The following is a 25,101-nucleotide window of genomic DNA, read 5'->3' as shown; positions in this document are numbered from 1 at the left end:
AAAACTCCTGTGGGTAAAGTTTCATGACATTGATCTTGGCAATAACTTCATGACTATGATACCAGAAGTACAGAAAATAAAAGATGAACAGTAGAACTACATCAAATTAAAAACTTCTGTATTGTGAAGAAAACAATTCAGTAGAGTAAGAAAAGGCAACAGACAGAATGGGAAAAGTTTTTGCAACCATATATCTGATAGAGGATTATTCTCCAAAATATATTTTGAAAAACCTCCAACAACTCAATAATAAAAAAAGCTTTGATAACCTGATTTAAAAATGGAGATACAATTTGAACAGATATTTCACCAAAATAGGCATGCAAATGATCAACAGGTATATGAAAAAATTTCTGAATGCCAATGATCATTAGAGAAATGCACATTAAAGCCACAAATGAGATACTAGCTCACATATGTCATCATAGTACTTAAATATAAAAAAGACAACTGTTGGATATGGAAAAAACTGAATTCCTTGTACACACTTGCAAAACTGTTCCAGTACTACAGTATGGAGGCTCCTCAAAAATTTTAAATTTTTAAAATTTTAAAAAATATGATCCAGCAATTCTACTTCTAGAGATATATTCCAAAAAAATTGAAATCAGGATCTCAAAGAGGTATGTATTTCTATGTTCACTGTAACACTATGCATAGTAACCAAGATGTGGGAACAGCCTAAATGGCCATTGACAAAGAAACAAAGAAAATGTGATGTGTGCATACAGTATAACACTCTTCACCTTTAAAGAAAGGAAATTCTGCAATGTGTGACAACATGGATGAATCTTGAGGATATTATGTCAAGTGAAATAACCTAGTCATAGAAAGACAAATACTGCACAATTCAACTTATATAAGGTATCTAAAACAGTCAAATTCAGAGACGATAAGACTGTAATGTTTGACAGGGCCTGGGGAGGCAATAATGGAGATTTAAATCAATGAACTTAAAGTTCAGTCAAACAAGATGAATAAGCTCCAGAAATCTGTTCAACATTGTATCTATATTTAAGAAAAAGGTATTGTGTACTTATAAATCTGTTAAAAGAGTAGATCTTATGTTGTGTATTTACTACAGTAAAACAAAATATCAATGGAAAATTCTTAAATAAAATATTAGAAGGCAGAATCCAATAGTACATTAAAAAATAATAATACATTATGACAAATGGTGTTTTGTTCCAGGCATGCAAGAATGGGTACTATTAGAAAATGTGTTAATAATAGACCTAAGGACAAATATGATCATTCTACTAATGCTGAAAAAAAATCTTCAAATTAAAGTTTAACACCCATGAGATTTCTACTCCTGATGATGGCAGATTACCTTGTTTCCAATTATCCTCCCACTGGAAGAACTAGGAAATCTAGACAATATTTTTTAAAATATTCCTGAATGCTCCATAAAATGACTAAACATTTGACATCACCTTTCCCTTTTTAAGTAACAGTGGCTAAGAGACTAGTGGGAGGCTAAGTAGAGTGTTCCGCAGTTTCATGGACCAGGAAGATGATGGGATAAAAAGAAAGCCAGCCAGAAATCCTTGTTAACATTGTCTCAGACCTTTTGGGGGATTAAATTGATCTTTTTTAGCCTAACCGTGTGACAGAAACAAATAACATGGTGGACACAAGGACCAGAATTGACGAGAAACTAATAGAATAAACAAAAGTAGATATAGACCAACAAGGGATCTGAATTACAGTTATAAAACACAATTTTAACTGTGATTGAAATGTAAACTCTAAATGATGGAGAATTTTGTCAGAGAAGTAGAAAATAAAGATTAAAATAACTGATTATAAACAAATGAAAAGATAAATGGACAAATATTTGACTAATTTGTTATCCAGAAGAAAAGAGAAAATATGACAGTAACAATATGTGAAGAACTAATGAATGATACTTTCCACAATCGATGAGATACTGTAAATCAAGTAAGCATAATATAAATTCCTCTTGGGCACATCAAAGAGAATAATCTACAAAGCAGTCAGAGCATGGTGGGGGGGGGAAGCAAAAAATCTCACAGCAGATATCTCAATATAAAAATACGAAATGAGGATAAGGGGCTAGGGAAAACAGCAACTGCCTGTACAGAATTCTGTACTCTACAAAATTTTTTTAAAAAACATATCAAATTCATTGCCTTCAACAAATGGAATTTGTGACAATTCATGAATAGCAAGTATGCACTAAGGAAAAAACTGAAAGATTTCTGAAAGAAAATGAAATTTATCCATTATATAAGAAGAGAGATGAAGCAAGGGATAAAAACTCACAAACATGGGTTAAACTGAGGCAATATTTTATAATAAATAATGACAATGACTTCAGGGAATGTAATATATTGAGAATTAAAATACAAGAGAAAATAGGTAAAAAAGTTAGGTTTAAGTTTATTGAATTTAACTTCCAAGGCTCTAGTGATAATTATGTGTTAAATTGACTAGTTAAATAATACCCAGCTTACTGATAAAGCATTATTTGAGTGCATCTAGATCGTTTCAAGAAAATATTAACATTTGAATTAGCTTGACCCTCTCCAATGTGGGTAGACAAAAAGGAATGTGAATTTACTCTCTTCTGGAGCTGGTGTAGCCTGCTCTTGAACATCAGAACTCAAAGTTCACAAGCCTTCAGACTCGGTCTTCTATCAATGCTACTCCCTCCTCTGATTCTCAGACCTTCAGACGCAGACCGAATTCAATCCTGTTTCTTTGCAGATGACCTTTTGTGGAACTTTTCCTCCATAACTATATGAGCCAATTCCCATCACACACACGCCATCATATTGACTATTTCTCTGTGAAGAACCCTGAAAAATATATTACTTACAAATTCCAGAAAGTAGCAAAAGTATTAGTTTATATCACACTTTGATAAGTTATGGGAAAATTTTCTATCCTTGTAGGAGCGCTAAAAGAATAAGTAAATGTATTATATATAAGTTAAATAGAGTAGGAAACTGGTATAAGAACAAATTGCTAGCCATTCCTTCTCTCCCCCTTCTCCATAGAAGGAAAATAAACTGGGAGAATAATTCAGCAGGAGAAATAATACTAAATTTGTATATGACTAATGACATAGCATTATAATGTATAGGTAGTGCTTTCTTCACATAGTACCATGTTACCTGAAAATTGTACAAATTTGAGTCATCTTTTCACTTTGCAAGATTCCTTGGTGTGTGTTTTTGTGTGTATAATTTGATAGAGCTAAAAAATACAAGGTAAACTGAAAATTAAAAGGAAAAATATTTAAATTCACAATTGTGGCTGGAAATTTTAATACATTTCTCCCAGTTACTGAGAAAACAAGCGAAGACAAGTAGTGAGAATAACAAAAATTTGAACCACCTGATTAATAAACTTATACCCAACCCTTACAGACTACATATTATTGTCAAGTACACACAGAGTATTTGCCAAAGGTTTACATTTGCTGAATCATAAAATATATGTCAAAAATTTTCAGAGGATTAAAATAATACACAATATATTCTATAACAAGAGAGTTTAATAAGATTATAAGAAAAAGACAAATGGGAAATCCCCCAAAGGACTAGTGATTGAGCACCATACTTCTCAATAACTTTTATATTAAAGAAGAAATCAATACAGAAATTGCAATATATTTTAAACTAAATTACAATAAAAACATGGCATATCAAACTTAGAGTGTAATTAGAACTATGGCTAACGAACTGTTTATAGCTTTTCTTTCATTTATTAAAAGGGGAGAAAAGCTGAAAAATCTATGATCTTAGTATCTAACCTAAGAAGTTAAAAATATAGTGAATTAAACCCAAAGAAAGTAGAAGAAAGATAACAGAGATGTGACTGTTTAATTTATGTCATCGACTCCATTGGGCTTTGGGGTACTCAGATATTTGGTCAGACACTATTCTGAATGTTTCTATGAGGATAGTGTTGGACAAAGTTAATATTAAATCTATAGACTGAGAAAAATAAATTGTCCTTCATAATGTGGATGGGTTCCATCAATTGAATGAAGGCTTGAATCAAACAAAAAGCCTGAGCCTCTCCTGAGGAAGAGAGTCTTCCTGCCTGACTGCTTTGGAACTGAGACATCAGCTTTTACCTGTCTTTGGGACTGTTAACTGAAACACCGACTCTTCCTGGTACTTGAGCCTGCTGGTCTTCAGACCATAACTTCACCATCAATTTTCCTGGTTCTCAGGCCTTCAGATTCAGACTGTAACAATATCAGTTTTCCTGGGTCTTCAGCTTGCCAACTCACCCTGCAGATCTTGGGATTTGTCAGCCTCTGTAATCACGTGAGCCAATTCCTGATAATAAATCTTTATGTGTAGAAATATATCCTATTGATTTGGTTTATCTGAAGAGCCCTAATTCAAAAAACAAGAGCAGATATTAAACTAATAGAAAACAAAATGTAATATGTTAGCAAAAATGAAAGTTGATTCTTTGAAAACTAACAAAATTGGTGTGTCTGTGGCAAGTCTGATCAAGAATGAATAAGAAGGCACACAAGATCACAAAGAATTTTTGTTCATTCTAGAAATGTAGTTGGTTTAGCATTTTAGGGCTGGGGTTGTAGTTCAGTGGTAGAGTGCTTGCCTAGCATGTGTGATGCGCTGGGTTTAATTCTTAGCACCGCATATAAATAAAATAAAGGTTCATTGACAACTAGAAAAAAATATTTAAAAAGAATGCAGTTGGTTTAGATTTTTAAAATCAATTTAATTCACAGAATTAAAATTTTAACAGAAATTAGGACAAAATATATGACAATAAAAATAGATTCCTAAGAAGCATTTAATAAAATTCAACTTCTTTCAGGATAAAAATCTCTTGGTATTCTAGCAAAAAAACCTTCATGACTCTGAACTTTGCTAATTTACCCAATGCTATGAAAATGTCCTCCTTAATGGTGAATAAATAAAAGTTTTCCTGCTAATCAGAAATGAGACAAAGTTGCCTACTATGTATGTCTTCTCTTAAACATTGTACAACTGTTGACAATATAAGTAATTCAAGAAGATGAGAAGGAATTGGAACCCTCATATGTAGCTTGTGGAAATGAAAGCTGGTTTAAGCACTTTGGAAAAACTGCTTGATAACATCTGTTAAATGTGTTCATACCCTATGGACCAGTATATACCTGGTAGAGTGTATACACATATTCACCAAAATTCATGTATAAGTTTGTTCATTCAACATTATTACATTGATTGTAAAATGAATACATTACTTGTGATACTGTTATAGCTAAACAATGGAATACTGTTTGAGTAGTGAAATTGAATGAACTACAACAACTAAAATAGAAATATAAGCAAGACGAAAAATATGTAATGCATAATTCTTAAATAAAATTCAAAAACTTAACAGTAACCTATAATGTTAAAAATCAGAACATTGGTTAATTTTAGAGAAGACAGAAGATACTGACCTTGTAAGTGTATATGAAATAGGGTTCTGAAAGGCTTGTATTTTTTTTTCAATTTCTTTGTTTTATTTTTTGACATAGGTAGTTACATGGGTATACAAGGGTATGAATACACAATAAAATATTTTAAAATTAAGCCTCTATTACTGGTCAAATAAATTTATAAAAGTGAATTAATTCATAATCCCCTTTGTTTTCAGAATTTAAGATCTTATTTAATGAGGAAAAACTATAGGCACTAAGAAGAAAGAGACTCACCTCTCCACTATTTTTAACACTGAAGACACTGAAGGATATTTGAACAAAGCAGTTAGACTAATACAAACACTTAGAGGTATAAAAATTGAAAAGGAAGAGTAAAATTATCTCTGTTTTAGATAATTATGAAATTATGCCTAGAATGACTAAGAAGATCCACATTAATTATTGTTGTTTGTATTCCTGATGATTGGCATTCTAATTGAGATGAATTCTCATTGTAGTTTTGATTTGCATTTCCTTGATTACTAAAGAGGTACACATTTTTTCACTTATTTCATTCATGATTATGTCAAAATGAACCACACTATATAATACATGAATAAAAACATGAAAAAATAAAATAAACATTAAAATAAAAGTGAGAAGATTGCATACTCAAATTTAACTCTATAAATTATAGCCTTTTAGAAAAGATAATGAAGACAATAGCTCATATAAAATAGCAATGAAAACATCAAAATAACTAAGTATCAAGTTAATAAGAAAATAAATATGTAGAGCACTTGGAAACTTCATGTAAGATATAAAATTATATTTGAATAAATAAAAGGCATCCTTTGATCTTGGATTAAATGTTTCATTTTTTTCTTATTTCTGAAGTTTACTCTCTTGACTTTATTTGAAGTCAAATAAATATTATAAAACAGTTTAAAGTTTTATTTTCATGTCTGTTTATAAAACTACAAATTTCTCTTAGTAAGATTCATCTGTATCCCATAAGTTTCAATGTGAGACATTTTTGTTTAGTTTTATTTTGTACATTTTATTAATGATTTCTTTGTTCATTAATTATTTAGATGTTTTTTATTTCCAAAATACTTTCCTCAGTGACTTCTCATTTTACTTAACTGTCATTAGAATGTAATATCTAAATTTGATTCTTTGATACTTAATAATTAATTTTATCAAATACCTATTTTATTCAGAGTTCCAGGTCCTAATGATATAATAGTGAACAAATAACCCTACTTCTTTGCCTTTATGGTATTTATATTCTGTTGTAAAAGACTTTAAAAAATGATACATAAATGATTTATAACTTGGTGTTTCAATGTGGTCAGATATGATTGCCGAGAAGTCATCTTTTATCTTGATCCCTCATGATTATAGAGTAACCTTGTCTGATGTTTCCTTAATGTCTGGGGCTCTTTTCTCTTCATTAATTCTCTAAGTGAATCTAGTGCAATATTTCCTGTATCATAATCTTATAGTTATCTCAGTAATTTTTGCTATTTTGATGCTCAATATTTTACATACTATGATTACTATTGCTGTCTTATAGACAAAGTAACATTTATTTTTCAGATATTCACTTTGAAAATATGATAGTGTTTTAGAATAAGACTATTCCATCTTAAGGCTCTAATTTGGAAGAATTGTTTTAATCTCTTTTTTGCTTAAGTGATATTTTCCAAACTTTTAAAACTATCAAATCTTCTTTAGCATAGTCTTATACACTCAATAGAAACTGGTCTTGTTATTCATCATTTTCTCTGGTATGTGAAAAGAATTGTTCTGAAGTTCAAATATTAAAGTATGGTACATGTGATTTCTTATGAATTTGAGAAATACTTATGTAAGTACAAATCTAATTTAGACATTTTTTCATTTATCAAATCATTAATCGTACCATTTCATCTTCATTTTCTATACCATTTTTCTTTTCCAATTTTCATACTGATTTTTATATTGTATCACATATATTTATATACTCATTTCCTCTTAGAATGAAGCAAAATTCATTGATAAATATTTATATGGAAGTAAAGTTATTTGCTTTAATTTGGCACATAAAATTATACCTATTTATGGAGTATCTTGTGCTGTTTCAAAATATATGCATATTGTTAATGTACAGGCCAGCATAAGGTATCTGTTTCCTCAAATATATCTTTGTGGTGAAAATGTTTTTAAAGGTAGGAAACATAATGAAGTTCTAGAAAATTAGTATTACACAGTTATAAATACAATTGTGTTATGTGGTATGATTTTTCTTTATTGTATTAACATAATTATTTATTTGAGCCAAGATAATATTAATGTCAAAATTAAGAAAATGATTGTTTTAATGTTTTTCAGCTGCTAATAGGTTATGAAAATGGTACTGTAGTATTCTGGGATTTGAAATCTAAAAGAGCAGAACTGAGAGTTTATTATGATGAGGTAAGTGATTTCTACTGAAATATTTGAAGTCTTAGGACTTTGTTGTCATTTCAATTTTTAAGCTGTTCTACAGCATCAGTATTTTTTTCACTGGGAAATTACCTTGTTCTCACACTTTATTTTGTTATTTGTATAAATTTCAACTCTGGATTATCCTTCTGATTAGAAATTTGCCTTGACTGCCATACTTTTTCAGAGTATCCTGTGTAGTTTATCCTGTTACTATGGTGTATTTCCAATTTTATCTCATTCCTTTTCTCTCCTCAAGACTCCATGCTTATGTCTTGCCTCATTGTTCTTAAATTCTCTAAAGACTATTCTAACAAAACTCATTTCTATGGCAAAAAAATTTGAAATCAATTTGAAATGCATTCTCTCTCAATACTTGCCTTCTAAAAATAGAGATTTTATAAATGGTAATGATAATAAATGACAGTAAGATCTTAAAATAAATTTTATTGAACATAAATGAGGATTAGGGAAGCAACAAACTCCCATTTATCAAGGAATAGTCTCCCAGTTGACACTTTAAGTTTGGAGATTGATTCAAAGTCATTAATTATTTCCCATTTAAAAAGATACGAATACAAAGACTGTGGAACTGTATTAAAAGATGAAAAAGGTAATTGCTTCTTGTAGCTATGGAAGTAAAGATGATCATCTGTACTATTAAATTTGAAAAATGGGAGAATGCAATAGGAGAGGATGGCTGAGTAGAAGCAGGCTGTAAGTTCCAGTTTTTCTGCAGTTAAGAATCACAGTAATTGTAGAACAGATATGCAGTGGGTTGAGTGACTGAGGGAAAAGAATGAGGTCCAGTAATAGACTGACAGAGACTTATAGAGGCTCAGAGACTTTGGTTACTAGAATAGAGAGTGAAAAAGAGTTCATCAGTTTTGAACTTGCCCCCATGCAGGGGGTTTAGAGGTGACACAAAGGAAAAGACCAAAAGAGACAAAGTTGGAAAAATTGCTTCAGAAGCAGTGATAGAAGAGAAAATCAGAATTTAGCTGATAGTAACAAAGAAAAAACTTTGAACAGAATATACACAAGCTCTGAGACAACAATAAGAAACTAAATTTAAGTTTCATAGGCCCTGGAGGAAGAAGTGGACATGTAGGATAATTACATAGAAAACTTCTTCAGTAAAGTAATGGCAGGAAGCCTCCCCAGTCTTGGAAATGACATAGACATGCAGGTACTGGAGACATTTAGAACTCTAAATAGACCCGACCAGAAAAGAACTTCTCCACAACATATTATATTTAAAATACCAAAAACTTAGAACAAAGAAAGGATTTTAAAAGCTGTTAGAAATGTCAAGTCATTTATAAAGACAAACCCATCAGAGTAATATTAGATTTCTGGGAAGAAATGCTAAAGACCAGGAGGGCATATAATGATATTGTCAAACTCTTGGGGGAAAAAAAGAAAAAAAAACCTGCCAATGTAGATTTCTGTATGCAGCAAAAGTAAACTTCACAATTGAAGAAGAGATAAATATGTTCCAAGATAAACTAAAGGAGTTAATGATCACTAAGTCAGTGTTTCAGAAGACATAGGAACCCATAAATAGACAAGGATAAAAATAACCAAGAGAAGTGTGGGAGAATAAATCTCATTAGAAGAGTAGATAAGAAAATGAGAATTAGGGTTTAGGTACACATTAAAAATAATAAAAAAAGACAGTAAGTAGTACACACTTCCCTATAATAACACTGAATTCTCCAGTTAAAAGACATACATTAGGGACTGGGGTTCTGGCTCAGTGGTACAGCACTTGCCTATCATGTGTGAGGCACTGGGTTCCATTCTCAGCACCACATATAAATAAAGGTCCATTGACAACTAAAAAGTTTTAAAAAAAGACAGATTAATTAGCATATTGGTTTAAAAAAGAAGGCCCCCTAATTAGCATAGACCTTCACAGACTGAAAAGAATGGAAGGACAGCATTCTATGCATATGGAATTGAAAAGTAGAGTTCAAGCCAACTTCAGTCAGAAAGGACAAGACTGGATATACACATCTGTAGTACTAGATACTTGGGAGACTAAGATAGGAAGATCACAACTTTATAGTCAACCTGGGAAACTTAATGAGATTCACTCTGTCAAAATAAAATACAAATAACTATGAGTTTTGCACAGTGATAGAGTACTTGCCTACAATGTGCTAGGCCCTAAGTTCAATCCTTAATATCACACATCTAAAAAAATTAGACAAAGCATTTCACTATACATTGCTAAAGGGAACTAACCAACAAGAAGATATGATTATAAAAATATATGCCCTACAAATCACATACAAAAATGTATTAAAAAGATAGTGCACCATGATCAAGTGGGTTTCATCCCAGAGATGTAAGGTTGATTCAACATCCAGAAATCTATAAATGTAATTCACCACATCAACAGGCTTAAACTTAAGAATCACATGATTATTTCAATAGATGCAAAAAAAAAAAGCATTTGATAAAATACTGCCCCCCCTTCATGCTCAAAACACTAGAAAAAATAGGGATAGTAGGAACATACCTCAACCTTGTAAAGATTTTCTATGCTAAACCCAAGGCCAACATCAATATAAATGAAGAGAAACTGAAAGATTCCCTCCAAAAAACTGGAACAAGACAGAGATGCCCTCTTTTACCACTTCTATTCAAGATCATCTTTGATACTTTAGCTAGAAAAATTAGATAGACCAAAGAAGGGATAGGAATAGGAAAAGAAGAACTCAAACTATCACTGTTTGACAATGACATGATTCTATATTTGGAGGATCCAAAAATTTCTACCAGAAAACTTCTAGAACTAATAAATGAATTCAGCAAAGTAGCACCATATGAAAGCCACCTCATAAATCTAGTGCATTTCTGTTGGTTCATAAGTGATGAATCCTCTGAAAGAGAAATTAGGAAAGCTACCCCATTTACAATAATCCTCAAAAAATATATATAAAATAAAATACTTGGGAATCATTCTAACAAAGGAGGCGAAAGACCTCTACAGTGAAAACTAGAGAACACTAAAGAAAGAAATTAAAGAAAACTTAGACGATGGAAAGATCTCCCATGTTCTCCGATAGGCAGAATTAATATTGTCAAAATGGCCATATTCCCAAAAGTGCTATGCAGATTCAATGCAATTCCAATTAAAATCCCAATGATGTACCTCATAGAAAGAAAGAAATCATGAAACTCATTCGGAAGAATAGGAGACCCAGAATAAACAGAGTGATCCTTAGCAGGAAGTGTGAAGCAGGAAGTACCACAATACCAGACCTTCAACTGTACTACAGAGAAATAGTAACAAAACAGCATGGCTTTGGCACCAAAATAGACAGGTAGACCAATGGTATAGAATAGAGGACACAGACAAACCCACATACATACAGTCATCTAATACTAGACAAAGGTGCCAAAAACCTACAGTGGAAAAAAGATAGCCTCTTCAACAAATGGTGCTGGGAAAACTGGAAATCCATATGCAGCAAAATGAAATGAAACCCCTATCTCTCACCCTGCACAAAACTCAATTCAAAATGGATCCAGGACCTAGAAATTAGACCAGAGACTCTGCACCAAATAGAAGAAAAAGTAGGTTCAAATCTTTATCATGTTGGCTTAAGACTGTACTTACTTAACAAGACTCCCAAAGTGCAAGAAATAAAAGCAGGAATCAATAATTGGAATAGATTCAAACTAAAAAGCTTTTTTCTCAGCAAAGGAAACAATCAATAATATGAAGAGAGAGCCTACAGAGTGGAATAAAATCTTTGCCACACACACTTCAGATAGAGCACTAATCTCCAGAATTTATAAAGAACTCAGAAAACTTGCTACCAAAAATACAAAGAACCCACTCAATAAATGGGCTAAGGAACTGAGCAGACACTTCACAGAAGGAGATATATAATTAGTCAATAAATATATAAAAAAAAGTTCAACATCTCTAGTAATTAAAGAAATGCAAATTTAAACTACCTAAAATTTCATCTCACTCCAATTAGAATGGCTATTATCAAGAATACAAGAAACAATAGATGTTGGCAAGGATGTGGGGGAAAAAGGTACACTCGTACATTGCTGGTGGGACTGCAAATCGGTGTATCCACTCTGGAAACCAGTATGGAAATTCCTCAGAAAACTTGGAATGGACCCTCCATTTGATCCAGCTATCTCACTCCTCATTAAAATCAACATACTACAGTGATGCAGCCACATCAATGTTTATAGCAGCTCAATTCACAATAGCTAGATTGTAGAACCAACCTAGATGCTTTTCAATAGATGAATGAATAAAGCAGTTGTGATACACACACACACACACACACACACATACACACACAATGGAATATTATTTAGCCACAAAGAAGAACAAAAAAATTATGGCATTTGCAGGTAAATGGATGGAGTTGGAGAATATCATGTTAAGTGAAATAAGCCAATCCCAGAAAACCAGAATGTTTTCTCTGAAAAATGGATGCTGATATATAACAGGGGTGGGGAGGGGTTTAGGGTAGAATGGAGGAACTGTGGATTGTGTAGCGGAAAATGAGAGAAGGATAGGGGAGGGGGAAAGAAGTATGGTGGAATGAGACAAACATCATTCCCCTATGTACATGTATGATTACACAAATGGCATGACTCTATATCATGTCCTATCAGAGAAATGAAAATTGTACTCCATTTGTGTACAATGAATCAAAATGCATTCTGCTCTTATGTATAAACAGAGTAAAAAATAAAAATTTATATGCCCTGAACATATTGGTACACCCAACTTCATAAAGTAAGTACTTCTTCGCATAAAGGGACCTATGGACAATAATAGTGGGTGACTTAATAAACCACTCTCACTGATAGATCATCCAGGCAAATAAAAAAATGGACATAAATTCTAAAAAGTTAAATTTATTTTAGATTAAATGCTTTTAAGACATCAACAGAATATTTCATTCAATAACAACTGAATATACTTACCTTTTAGCAGCTCATGCAACTTTCTGCAAAGTAGATAACATATTAGGCCACAAAGACAAGTCTTAGCAAATTAAAAAAAACAAATAATTTTGATATCTTATTAGATCATAATGGATTGAAATTAAAAATCAACAGCAATAGAAACTACACAAATGCATGGAGATTGAAAAATACACTTTTGAATGATGACTGGATATCAAAGAAATTGGGATAAGTTAACCAATTCTTATAATCACATGAGAATACCTTTTTTTTTTTTTTTTTTTTTTGCAGTACTGGGGATTGAACTCAGGGCCTTGTGCTTTCGAGGCAAGCACTCTACCAGCTGAGCTATCTCCTCAGCCCACTCACATGAGAATAGAAATACAACATACCAGAATCTCTGGGATGTATTAAGACAGTTTTAAGATGGAAGTTTATATCTATAAGGGCCTACATAAAAAAATCAGAACGATCTTAAATATATAACCCAATGATACTTCTCAGGGTCTTAGAAGAACTTGAACAAACAAAACCGAAAAGCAGTAGAAGGGAACAAATATTAAAGGTCAGAGTTGAAATGAATGAAATAGAGAATAAAGGAACAAAATAAAGTATCAGTTTGTTGGCAAGATAAACAAGACTGATAAACCATTAGCCAAACTAACCAAAAGAGAGACCACCCAAGTTAATAAAATTAGAGATGAAAAGGGGGCTATTACAAGAGACATCATGGAAATCCAGATGATCATTAATTACTATTTTAAAAATTTGTATTCCAACAAATTAGAAAATCTGAAAGAGATGGATAAATCACTAGACACATATTACCTATCAAAACTGAACCAAGAGTAAATAGAAAAGGTAAATAACAATGACCAATAATGATCAGTGGGGTTGAATCAGTAATGAAAAGCCCAGGCCCAGATGGATTTACAGTAGAATTGTGCCAGATCTTTACAGAAGAACTAACACCAGTGCTCCTCAAATTATTCTGTGAAATAGTGCATGAAATTGCTCCTCAAATGCCATGAGTTTGGAAGACTTCCAGATTTATTCTACAAAGCAGTATCACCGTGATAACAAAATCAGATAAAGACACAAGAAGATTACAAAACAAAATTCTTTTTTTTTTTTTTTATTTTTTTTAATTGTATACAAATGGGATACATGTTGTTTCTCTATTTGTACATAGAGTCAAGGCATACCATTTGTGTAATCATACGTTTACATAGGGCAATGATGTTTATTTTTTTTTCCTTTCCCCCCCACCCCTCCCACCCCTCTTTGCCCTCTATACAGTCCTTCTTTCCTTCATTCTTACCGCTCTCCTTATCCCTAACCCTAAACCTAACCCTAAACCTAATGCTAACCCCTCCCACCACCCATTATATGTCCTCATCCGCTTATCAGCGAGATCATTCGTCCTTTAGTTTTTTGAGATTGGCTTATCTCACTTAGCATGATATTCTCCAATTGCGTCCATTTGCCTACAAATGCCATAATTTTATCATTCTTCATTGCGGAGTAATATTCCATTGTATATATATGCCACAGTTTCTTTATCCATTCATCAACTGAAGGGCATCTAGGTTGGTTCCACAATCTGGCTATGGTGAATTGAGCAGCAATGAACATTGATGTGGCTGTATCTCTGTAGTATGCTGATTTTAAGTCCTTTGGGTATAGGCCAAGGAGTGGGATAGCTGGGTCAAATGGTGTTTCCATTCCAAGCTTTTTGAGGAATCTCCACACTGCTTTCCAGAGTGGCTGCACTAATTTGCAACCCCACCAGCAATGAATGAGTGTTCCTTTTTCACCACATCCTCACCAACACTTATTGTTGCTTGTATTCTTGATAATCGCCATTCTAATTGGGGTGAGATGAAATCTTAGGGTAGTTTTGATTTGCATTTCCCTTATTACTAGGGATGTTGAACATTTCTTCATATATCTGTTGATTACTTGTACATCTTCTTCTGTGAAGTGTCTGTTCATTTCCTTAGACCATTTGTTGATTGGATTATTTTTATTCTTGGTGTAGAGTTTTTTGAGTTCTTTATAGATTCTGGAAATTAGCGCTCTATCTGAGGTATGGTTGGCAAAGATATTCTCCCACTCCGTAGGCTCTCTCTTCACATTTCTGATAGTTTCCTTTGCTGAGAGAAAGCTTTTTAGTTTGAATCTATCCCAGTTGTTGATTCTTGCTTTTATTTCTTGTGCTATGGGAGTCCTGTTAAGGAAGTCTGATCCTAAGCCAACAAGTTGAAGATTTGGACCTACTTTTTCTTCTATAAGATGCAGGGTCTCTGGTCTGATTCCGAGGTCCTTGATCCATTTTGAGTTGAGTTTTGTGTAGGGTGAGAGATAGGGGTTTAATTTCATTCTATTGCATATGGTTTTCCAGTTTTCCCAGCACCATTTGTTGAAGAGGCTATCTTTCCTCCATTGCATATTTTTGGAACCTTTGTCTAGTATGAGAAAATTGTATTTATTTGGGTTTGTGTCCATGTCCTCTATTCTGTACCATTGATCTACCTGTCTATTTTGGTACCAATACCATGCCGTTTTTTGTTACTATTGCTTTGTAGTAGAGTTGAAGATCTGGTATTGCGATACCCCCTGCTTCGCTCTTGCTACTGAGGATTGCTTTAGCTATTCTAGGTTTTTTATTCTTCCAGATGAATTTCATAATTGCTTGCTCTATTTCTGCAAGGTACATCATTGGGATTTTAATTGGAATTGCATTGAATCTGTATAGCACTTTTGGTAGTATAGCCATTTTGACAATATTAATTCTGCCTATCCAAGAACATGGGAGATCTTTCCATTTTCTCAGGTTTTCTTGAATTTCTTTCTTTAGTGTTCTGTAGATCTCATTGTAGAGGTCTTTCACCTCTTTTGTGAGATTGATTCCCAAGTATTTTATTTTTTTTGAGGCTATTGTGAATGAGGTAGTTTTCCTAATTTCTCTTTCTGAAGATTCATCACTTATGTATAAAAATGCATTGGATTTGTGAGCATTGATCTTGTAACCTGCTACTTTACTGAATTCACTGATGAGTTCTAAAAGTTTTCTGGTGGAATTTCCAATTCCTCTAAATATATAATCATGTCATCAGCGAACAGGGATAGTTTGAGTTCTTCTTTTCCTATTCGTATCCCTTTAATTTCTTTGGTTTGTCTGATTGCTCTGGCTAGAGTCTCAAGGACGATGTTGAATAGAAGCGGTGAAAGAGGGCATCCCTGCCTTGTTCCAGTTTTTAGGGGGAACGCTTTCAGTTTTTCACCATTTAGAATGATATTAGCCATGGGCTTAGCGTAGATGGCCTTTATAATGTTTAGGAATGTTCCCATTACCCCAATTTTTTCTAGTGTTTTGAGCATGAAGGGATGCTGTATTTTATCAAATGCTTTTTCTGCATCTATTGAAATAATCATGTGATTCTTAACTTTAAGTCTGTTGATATGGTGAATGACATTTATTGATTTCCGAATGTTGAACCAACCTTGCATCCCTGGGATAAAACCCACTTGATCGTGGTGCACTATCTTTTTAATATATATTTGTATGCGATTTGCTAAAATTTTGTTGAGAATTTTTGCATCGATGTTCATTAAGGATATTGGTCTGAAATTTTCTTTCCTTGATGTGTCTCTGTCTGGTTTAGGTATCAGGGTGATATTGGCTTCATAGAACGAGTTTGGTAGAGTTCCCTCCTCTTCTATTTCATGGAATAGTTTGAGGAGTATTGGAATGAGCTCTTCTTTAAAGGTTTTGTAGAACTCGGCTGAGAACCCATCTGGTCCTGGACTTTTCTTTGTTGGTAGGCTTTTGATGACCTCTTCTATTTCATTGCTTGAAATTGGTTTATTTAAGTTGTGTATGTCCTCCTCGTTCAATTTAGGTAGTTCATATGTCTCTAGAAATTTGTTGATGTCTTCAAGGTTTTCTGTTTTGTTGGAGTATAGATTTTCGAAATAGCTTCTAATTATGTTTTGTATTTCACTCGTGTCTGTTGTGATGTTTCCTTGTTCATTCCGAATTTTAGTAATTTGAGTTTTCTCCCTCTTTCTCTTTGTTAGTGTGGCTAAGGGTTTATCAATTTTATTTATTTTTTCAAAGAACCAACTATTTATTTTATTAATTTTTCCGATTGTTTCTTTTGTTTCGATTTCGTTGATTTCGGCTCTGATTTTAACTATTTCCTGTCTTCTACTACTTTTGGTATTGGTCTGCTCTTCTTTTTCTAGTGCTTTGAGCTGTAGTGTTAACTCGTTTATTTGTTGATTTCTACTTCTTTTTTTGAATGCACCCCATGAAATAAATCTTCCTCTAAGTACTGCTTTCATAGTGTCCCAGAGATTTTGATATGATGTGTCTTTGTTCTCGTTTACTTCTAAGAATTTTTTTATTTCCCTCCTGATGTCTTCTGTTATCCATTCATCATATAATAGTGTATTATTTAGTCTCCAGGTATTGGAGAAGTTTCTGTTTTTTATTCTGTCAGTTATTTCTAATTTCAATCCATTATGATCTGATAGAGTACAAGGTAGTATCTCTATCTTCTTGTATTTACTAACAGTAGCTTTGTGGCATAAAATATGGTCTATTTTAGAGAAGGATCCATGTGCTGCTGAGAAGAAAGTGTATTCATTCTTTGTTGGATGGTATATTCTATATATGTCCGTTAAGTCTAAATTGCTGATTGTGTTGTTGAGATCTATAGTTTCTTTATTCAATTTTTGTTTGGACGATCTATCCAGTGGTGAGAGAGGTGTGTTAAAATCGCCTAGTATTATTGTGTTGTGGTCTATTTGATTTCTGGAATTGAGAAGGATTTGTTTGACGTACGTGGATGAGCCAATGTTCGGGGCATAGATATTTATGATTGTTATGTCTTGCTGATTTATGCTTCCCTTAAGCAGCATGTAATGTCCTTCTTTATCCCTTCTGACTAGTTTTGGTTTGAAGTCCACATTATCTGAGATGAGGATGGATACTCCAGCTTTTTTGCTGTGTCCGTGTGCATGGTATGTTTTTCCCCATCCTTTCACCTTTAGTCTATGGGTGTCTCTTTCTATGAGATGAGTCTCTTGCAGGCAGCATATTGTTGGATTTTTCTTTTTAATCCAATCTGCCAGTCTGTGTCTTTTGATTGATGAATTCAGGCCATTAACATTCAGGGTTATTATTGTGATATGATTTGTATTCCCGGTCAATTGACTCATATTTGTTTTTGACATGATTTGGTTTCTCCTTTATTTGGCTATTCCTTTAGGCTAGCGCCTCCTGTTGCTGATTTGCATCGTTGTTTTTCATCTCTTCCTCATGGAATATTTTGCTGAGAATGTTCTGTAATGCTGGCTTTCTTTTTGTAAATTCCTTTAGCTTTTGTTTATCATGGAAGGATCTTATTTCATCGTCAAATTTGAAGGTAAGTTTTGCTGGGTATAAGATTCTTGGTTGGCATCCATTTTCTTTCAGGGCTTGGGGCATATGTTGTTCCAGGCCCTTCTAGCTTTTAGGGTCTGGATTGAAAAATCTGCTGATATTCTTATTGGTTTCCCTCTGAATGTAATTTGATTCTTTTCTCTTGCGGCCTTTAAAATTCTGTCTTTATTTTGTATGTTAGGTATTTTCATAATAATGTGCCTTGGTGTGGGTCTGTTGTAATTTTGTATGTTTGGAGTTCTATAAGCCTCTTGTACTTGGTTTTCCATTTCATTCTTCAGATTTGGGAAATTTTCTGTTATTATTTCATTGAATAGATTGTTCATTCCTTTGGTTTGTTTCTCTAAGCCTTCCTCAATCCCAATAATTCTTAAATTTGGCCTTTTCATGATATCCCATAATTCTTGTAGATTCTGTTCATGATTTCTTACCATCTTTTCTGTTTGGCCAACTTTGCTTTCAAGGTTAAATAATTTGTCTTCAATGTCTGAGGTTCTGTCTTCCAGGTGTTCTATCCTATTGGTTATGCTTTCTATGGAGTTTTTAACTTGGTTTATTGTTTCCCTCATTTCAAGTATTTCAGTTTGTTTTTTTTTTCAGTATCTCTAACTCTTTTTTGAAATGATCTCTTGCTTCCCGTATTTGCTCTTTTAATTGTTGATTGGTGCGATCATTTAATGCCTGCATTTGCTCTTTCATCTCTTCCTTCAATGCCTGCATTTGCTCTTTCATCTCCTCATTAGCTTCCCTGATCGTTTTAATTACGTACATTCTGAACTCCCTTTCTGACATTTCTTCTGCTGTGCTGTCATTGGGTTTTATTGATGTAGTATCTAGGTTTGTTTGGGACATTTTCTTCCCTTGTTTTCTCATATTGGTCAGCTGTCAGTGGGACCCTGAGATATTGCAGTTTTCCGCTATTGGCTTATAGTGTCCCGGTAGATTTCCAGTGTATCACCTCTCAGCCTTCAGTAGCCTGATGTCTTGGAGGAATCTGATAAAGCAGCGCATTTGAAGAAAACTGCCCCTAGCCCCCTAATGGTTCCATGGTTTGGAACTGGCTCTGTGCGGAAATGCTCTCACTGTGGGCCTGCACCGTGCAGCTGGCCATGTGGGAGGAGCCCACTGCCGGAGTGTGGAAGGCTACCTTGGGAAGACTCTAGCTGCCCTGCCTGGCTCTGATAAGCCACCTCTATCTGGGCCTGCCACCCGGGCTGAGCTTACCCAGTGGGCAGACTCACCTGTGGCTCTATTTCAGTCCGAGTCTCTCAATGCCACCCCTTCTTAACTCCTGGGTTCTGGAGCGACTGGGGGTGCAGTCACCCTCTAGGCCGCCATCTTGGATCGCCCTGTGAAGAGAGCCTGCGACCGGAGTGGGCAGAGCTGCCTGAAGAGTTCTCTGGCTGCCCTGCCCTGATCCCAGAGGCTGCTTGCAGATCGAAGCTCTCCGTTGGTTCGGGGACTTGTGGCTGGTTCTATGTAGAAAACCTCTCACTGGGCGGTCTGGTCTGAGAAGCTAGACTTGAAAGGCACCTCCCACCGCAGGGGTCCAGGCTACTTGGGGAGGTCTCTGGCTGCCCTATCCTGGTCCCTGAAGCTGCTTGTGTGCCGGAGTACATTGCGCTGCAGTGGCTCCGGGACTCGGAGCTTGTTCTGGTCAGAAAGGCTCTCACTAGCGGTCTAGTTCCGTTCCGAGAACCTGGAGAAGCTGGCTGTGTGGGCGGGGCCCACCACCGGAGTGCGCAGGGCTGCCTGTGGATGACTCTAGCTGCCCTGCCCGGCTCCGATAAGCCACCTCTATCTGGGCCTGCCACCCGGGCCGAGCTTTACCCGTGGGCAGACTCACCTGTGGCTCTATTTCAGTCCGAGTCTCTCAATGCCTCCCCTTCTTAACTCCTGGGTTCTGGAGCGACTGGGGGTGCAGTCTCCCTCTAGGCCGCCATCTTGGATCGCCCCGTCCAAAACGAAATTCTTTATAAACATAGGTGCAAAAATCATTTATAAAATATTTGCAAACAATTCAACAACAAATCAAAAAGATCATTCACCGTGCTAACCATAGTTTCATCTGAGGATGCAAGGATGGTTCAATATATACACATCAATAAACATAATACACCACATAAACGGAATCAAGAACAAAAATCACATAACCATCTCAATAGATAACAGACTAAACCTTCTACAAAAATTCAACACTCCTTCATGATAAAAACCCTGAATAAACTAGGGGTATAGGGAACTTATTTCAGCATAATAAAAACCATGCATGACAAACCCAAAGCCACAACCTCATACTGAATGAGGGATAACTGAAAGCATTTCATCTAAAATAAGGAATTAGACAAGAATGTTTATTTTTACCACCCCAATTTAATATGATATTTGAAATTTTAGCCAGAACAAGTAGGCACAATAAAGAAAGAAAGGGGATACAAATAGGAAAATAGGAAGGATTATCCCTGTTTGCAGATGAGATGACTCTATGTTTAGAGGACCCTAAGGGTTTCCCCAGGAGACTTCTAGAGATAATAAATTTATTCAAGTAGCAAGATACAGAATCAGCATACAAAAATCAGGAACTTTTCTATACAACAAAATGAATGTACCAAGAAAGAAATCAGGAAAAGGATCTCATTCACAATAGATTGAAAAAGAAAAAATAAAATACCTAGAAATGTAGCTAAGGAGGTAAAAGACCTCCACAGGGAAAATTATGAATTACTGAAAAATAAATATAAGGAGAGAGTAGAAGATGGAAAAACCTCCCATATTCATGAATAATCCAGATTATTGTTAGATAATCTAATTGTGAAAGATGTTGAACATTTTTTCATATGTTTGTAGATCAGTGGTATTTCTTCTTCTTTGAAGTGTCTGATCAGTTTCTTAGTCAATTTATTGATTGGACGATTTGGTTTTTTGGTGTTAAGTTTTTTCAGTTTTTTATGTGCCCTGGAGAAAAAATGCTCTGAGGTGCATGTGTTAAAGATTTTATTCCATTCTGTAGGCTCTCTCTTCATGTTATTGATTGTTTCCTTTGCTGAAAAGAATCTTTTCAGTTTTAATCCATCCCATTTATTGATTATTGATTTTACTTCTTGCTCTTTAGGAGTCTTGTTACGGAAGTCAAATCCTAAGCAACATGGTGAAGATTGGGGCCTACTTTTTCTTCTATTTGGTGCAGAGTAACTATTACAGTGCCTAAGTCCTTGATCTGCTTTGAGTTGAGTTTTGTGCAGGGGAAGAGGTAGGGGTTTAATTTCATTTTGTTACATACAGATTTCCAGTTTTCCTGGCACCATTTGTTGAAGAGGCTATCTTTTCTCCAGTGTTTTTGCCTCCTTTGTCTACTATGAGATAACTGTATTTTTAAAAGATGGAAAGACCTCCCATGCTCCTAGATAGGCAGAATTAATATTGTGAAAATGACCATACTATCAAAAATACTGTACAGATTTAATGCAATTCTTATTAAAATGCTAACAGCATTCTTCATAGAGATTGAAAAAGCAATCATGAAATTCATTTGGAAAAATAAGAGACCCAGAATAGCCAAAGCAATCCTTAGCAAGAAAAGTGAAGCAGGAGGCATTGTAATACTAGACCTCAAATATATTATAGAGCCATAGTAACAAAAACAGCATGGTACTGACACCAAAATAGACAGGTAGACCAGTGGTACAGAATAGAGGACACAGAGAAAAACCCACATATATATAGTTATCTCATACTAGACAAAGATGATACCCAATTTCAAATTATTCTATAGAGCCATACTAAGAAAAATGGCATGATCCTGGTATAAAAACAGACATGTGGGCCCATGGAATAGAATACAAGACACAGAGACAAACTAACATAGCTACAGTCATCTGATTCTATATAAAGATGTCAAAAACATTTTGGAGAAAAAAACAGCCTCTTTGACAAATGGTACTTGAAAAACTGGATAATGCTATTTAGAATGAGACCTTGTCCTTATATCTCACTGTAAAATGTCAACTCAAAATAGATCAAAGATCTAGATATTATACCAGAAGCTTTGAAACTACTAGAAGAAAACATAGGGGAAACACTTCATATAGGCACAAACAATATTTCCTAAATAGTATCCTCTAGTTGAATAAATAATAGTAAGAATCAGTAATGGGAAAGCATCAAATTAAAAAAACTGCTGCACAGCAAAGGAAACAATGTCAGCCTGTAGAAGGGGAAAAAATCTTTTCCAGAAAAATCCTCTTTGGTCAGAGGATTAAGATCCAGAATATTTATAAAAACTCAAAATACTCAACCTCTCTCCACCAAAGAAACCATTTAATAAATGGGCAAATGAAATGAATTAGGTACTTCTTAAAAGAAGTACAAGTGGCCGACAATTTTAAGAAAAATTGTTCAACATCTTTAGCCATCATAGAAATGCAGATCAAGACTACAATGAGATATCATCTCACTCCAGTCAGAATGACAGTCATCAAGATCAAAAATAAAAATAAATGCTGGTGAGGTTAAGGAGATACACTGTTGGTGGAAATGTAACTTACTACAGCCATTACAGAAATCAGCTTGGAGGCTCCTCAAAAAACTAAAAACAGAACTACCACAAGATCCAACTATACTACCCTTAGTATTAACCCAAAAGAATTAAAGTCAGCATACTGAAGTGATATGTGTATACCCATATTTATTATAGCACAATTCACAGTAGCAAAGTTATAGAACAAACCTTGGTGTCCATAACAGATGAATAAATGAAGAAAATGTGTTACAAATACATAATGGAATTTTATTTAGTCATGAAGAAAAATGAAATTATGTCAATGCAGGAAAATGGAACTGGAGAGCATCTTGTTAAAAGAAATTAGCAAGGGCTGGGGATATAGCTTAGTTGGTAGAGTGCTTGCCTCACAAGCGCAAGGCCCTGCAAAAAAAAAAAAAAAAAAGAAAAAGAAAAAAGAAAAAAAGAAATAAGCTAGACTCAAAGACAAGTATCCCGTATTTTATATGTAGAAGCAAGAAGAAGGAAAAAAGGGACAGTAGAATGAAAAGGAGAGACTATTACTGTAGAAGCAGGGGATCAGGGGTAGGGGAGGGGAATGTAAGGGAAAGTATGGGGAATGAATTTGATCAAACTATGTGATAAGGGCTGGGGATGTAGCTTGGTTGGTAGAGTGCCTGCCTCACTAGCACAAGGCCCTGGGTTCAATTCCCAACACCGCAAAAACAAACAAACAAAAAAAAACCTATGTGATAAACATGTATAAATATGCCATGATGAATCCAACCATTCTTCATAATTAGTGTGGAACAATTCTTAAAAAGTAATTTCGCAAAGGAATTTTTCAATTAGGATTAGTATTGCCCGAGTTAGTAGAGTACAATAATATTAATTCATACCTAGAAATTAAGTCTTAGTTTATTTCTACTTTAATACATACTTGTATGTCCTGTAATTTTAATAAGGTAGTCATAAACTTCATTTTCTTGCATAACTTCTGAAGTTTTCTTTAATACTTCACTTTTCATATCTATAAACTTTTTTTTTTAAGTTTATTTTTAGTTAAACATGACAGTAGAATGTATTTTGGTGAATTTTACAGACATAGAATATAACTTACTCTATTTAGGATCCAAGTCTTGTAGTTGTACATGATGTAGATTTACCCAGGTTGTATATTCAAATAAAAGGCTAGGAAAGTTATGTTTGATTAATTCTACTGTTTTTCCTATTCCCCTGGCCCCTTTCATGTACCTCTTCATTTCCTTTGTCTAATCAGATGGATTTCTGTTATTCCCATCCCCACCCTCTCTTGTTTTGGGTTAGCATCCACAAATCAAAGAGAATATTTACACTAATAAATTTAATATCCACACACCTCTAGGCTTTTGACTCTCTCTGGAGCTGTCTATCTAAATAGCAGTCTTTTAAATAGTTCCAGATAAATCTCCCATTGGCATTGATTTTATATAAAGACCCAAACTTCTATATTTTTTTTTTTTGGTTTTAAGTTTTGATTTTTTTTAACTCAGTTTAGAACCTGCGGGGAAGGCAGTATTTGACACTTTCTTTTTCATATATCATATGCCATCAGTTTTTGTAGTCATTTTGATTCTATCTTTATGTTGCCTCATTTATTTCCTTTTTTTTCTCATTCGTGCATCCAGTGTCCAGTTCTACGTTATTTGTTGCCTGGGTAAATATAGGAGGCTTCTAACTAACCATCTTTCTTTTTATATCTTACCTTTGCAATATTTCCTTCTTTAATAAGATTAACATTTAAAGCATAGTAAGTCATGTAATTACCTCAGAATTATTAAGTGATACCTTTATCAATGAAGTCCATGTTACTTGACATGAGATTTTAGGCTGTAGTGCTTCTCCCTTTAGTTGAATTTATTATATCCTTCCGTACTCACCTTATTTCAGACAGGTCACTGTCTATATACTAAACATACCACTATTCTTACCTCTGAGCCTTTGCTACTACTAATTCCTTATTGTGAACTCTCTTCTTGCCATTTCTGAATATCAAAATCCCATTCATTTTTTTATGTACTAGAAAGCTATTTGGACTGTCTAGCTGGCTTTTTGAATAGTCATTCATGAATTGTGATTTTTTTATTTTAGAAATCTAAGATTGTTATCAGAAATAGCTATGAATTTTTGTTCCATTATATCAATATTTTAAAAATAATCTCTCATGGAAAAATCTTTCAAAGTTGGACATGAGGAAAATCTTTTAATTCCTAGAAAAACTATGTATTTCCATTTTTCAGATTGTTACCTAATTTTTGGGGTTTCTTTGTCGTTCTTTCT

The 25,101-nt window shown here is 34.1% G+C and overlaps 1 protein-coding gene across 11 annotated transcripts in view; it reads left to right on the top strand.

Moving 5' to 3' along the window:
- Positions 1-25,101, top strand: part of Stxbp5l (syntaxin binding protein 5L) — a 424,978-nt gene that overhangs the window by 193,731 nt on the left and 206,146 nt on the right. For all 11 annotated transcript variants that reach the window (XM_047563364.1, XM_047563362.1, XM_047563358.1 and 8 more), the window contains exon 8: positions 7,784-7,867. In XM_047563364.1, the coding sequence (XP_047419320.1) occupies positions 7,784-7,867 (84 nt within the window). The remainder of the gene's footprint in view (positions 1-7,783; positions 7,868-25,101) is intronic.

The sequence above is a fragment of the Sciurus carolinensis genome, chromosome 9, assembly GCF_902686445.1.
Source record: "Sciurus carolinensis chromosome 9, mSciCar1.2, whole genome shotgun sequence".
Taxonomy (NCBI): Eukaryota; Metazoa; Chordata; class Mammalia; order Rodentia; family Sciuridae; genus Sciurus; species Sciurus carolinensis.
Note: the sequence above shows the minus strand (reverse complement) of the source record. Positions and strands in the feature narration are given on the sequence as shown.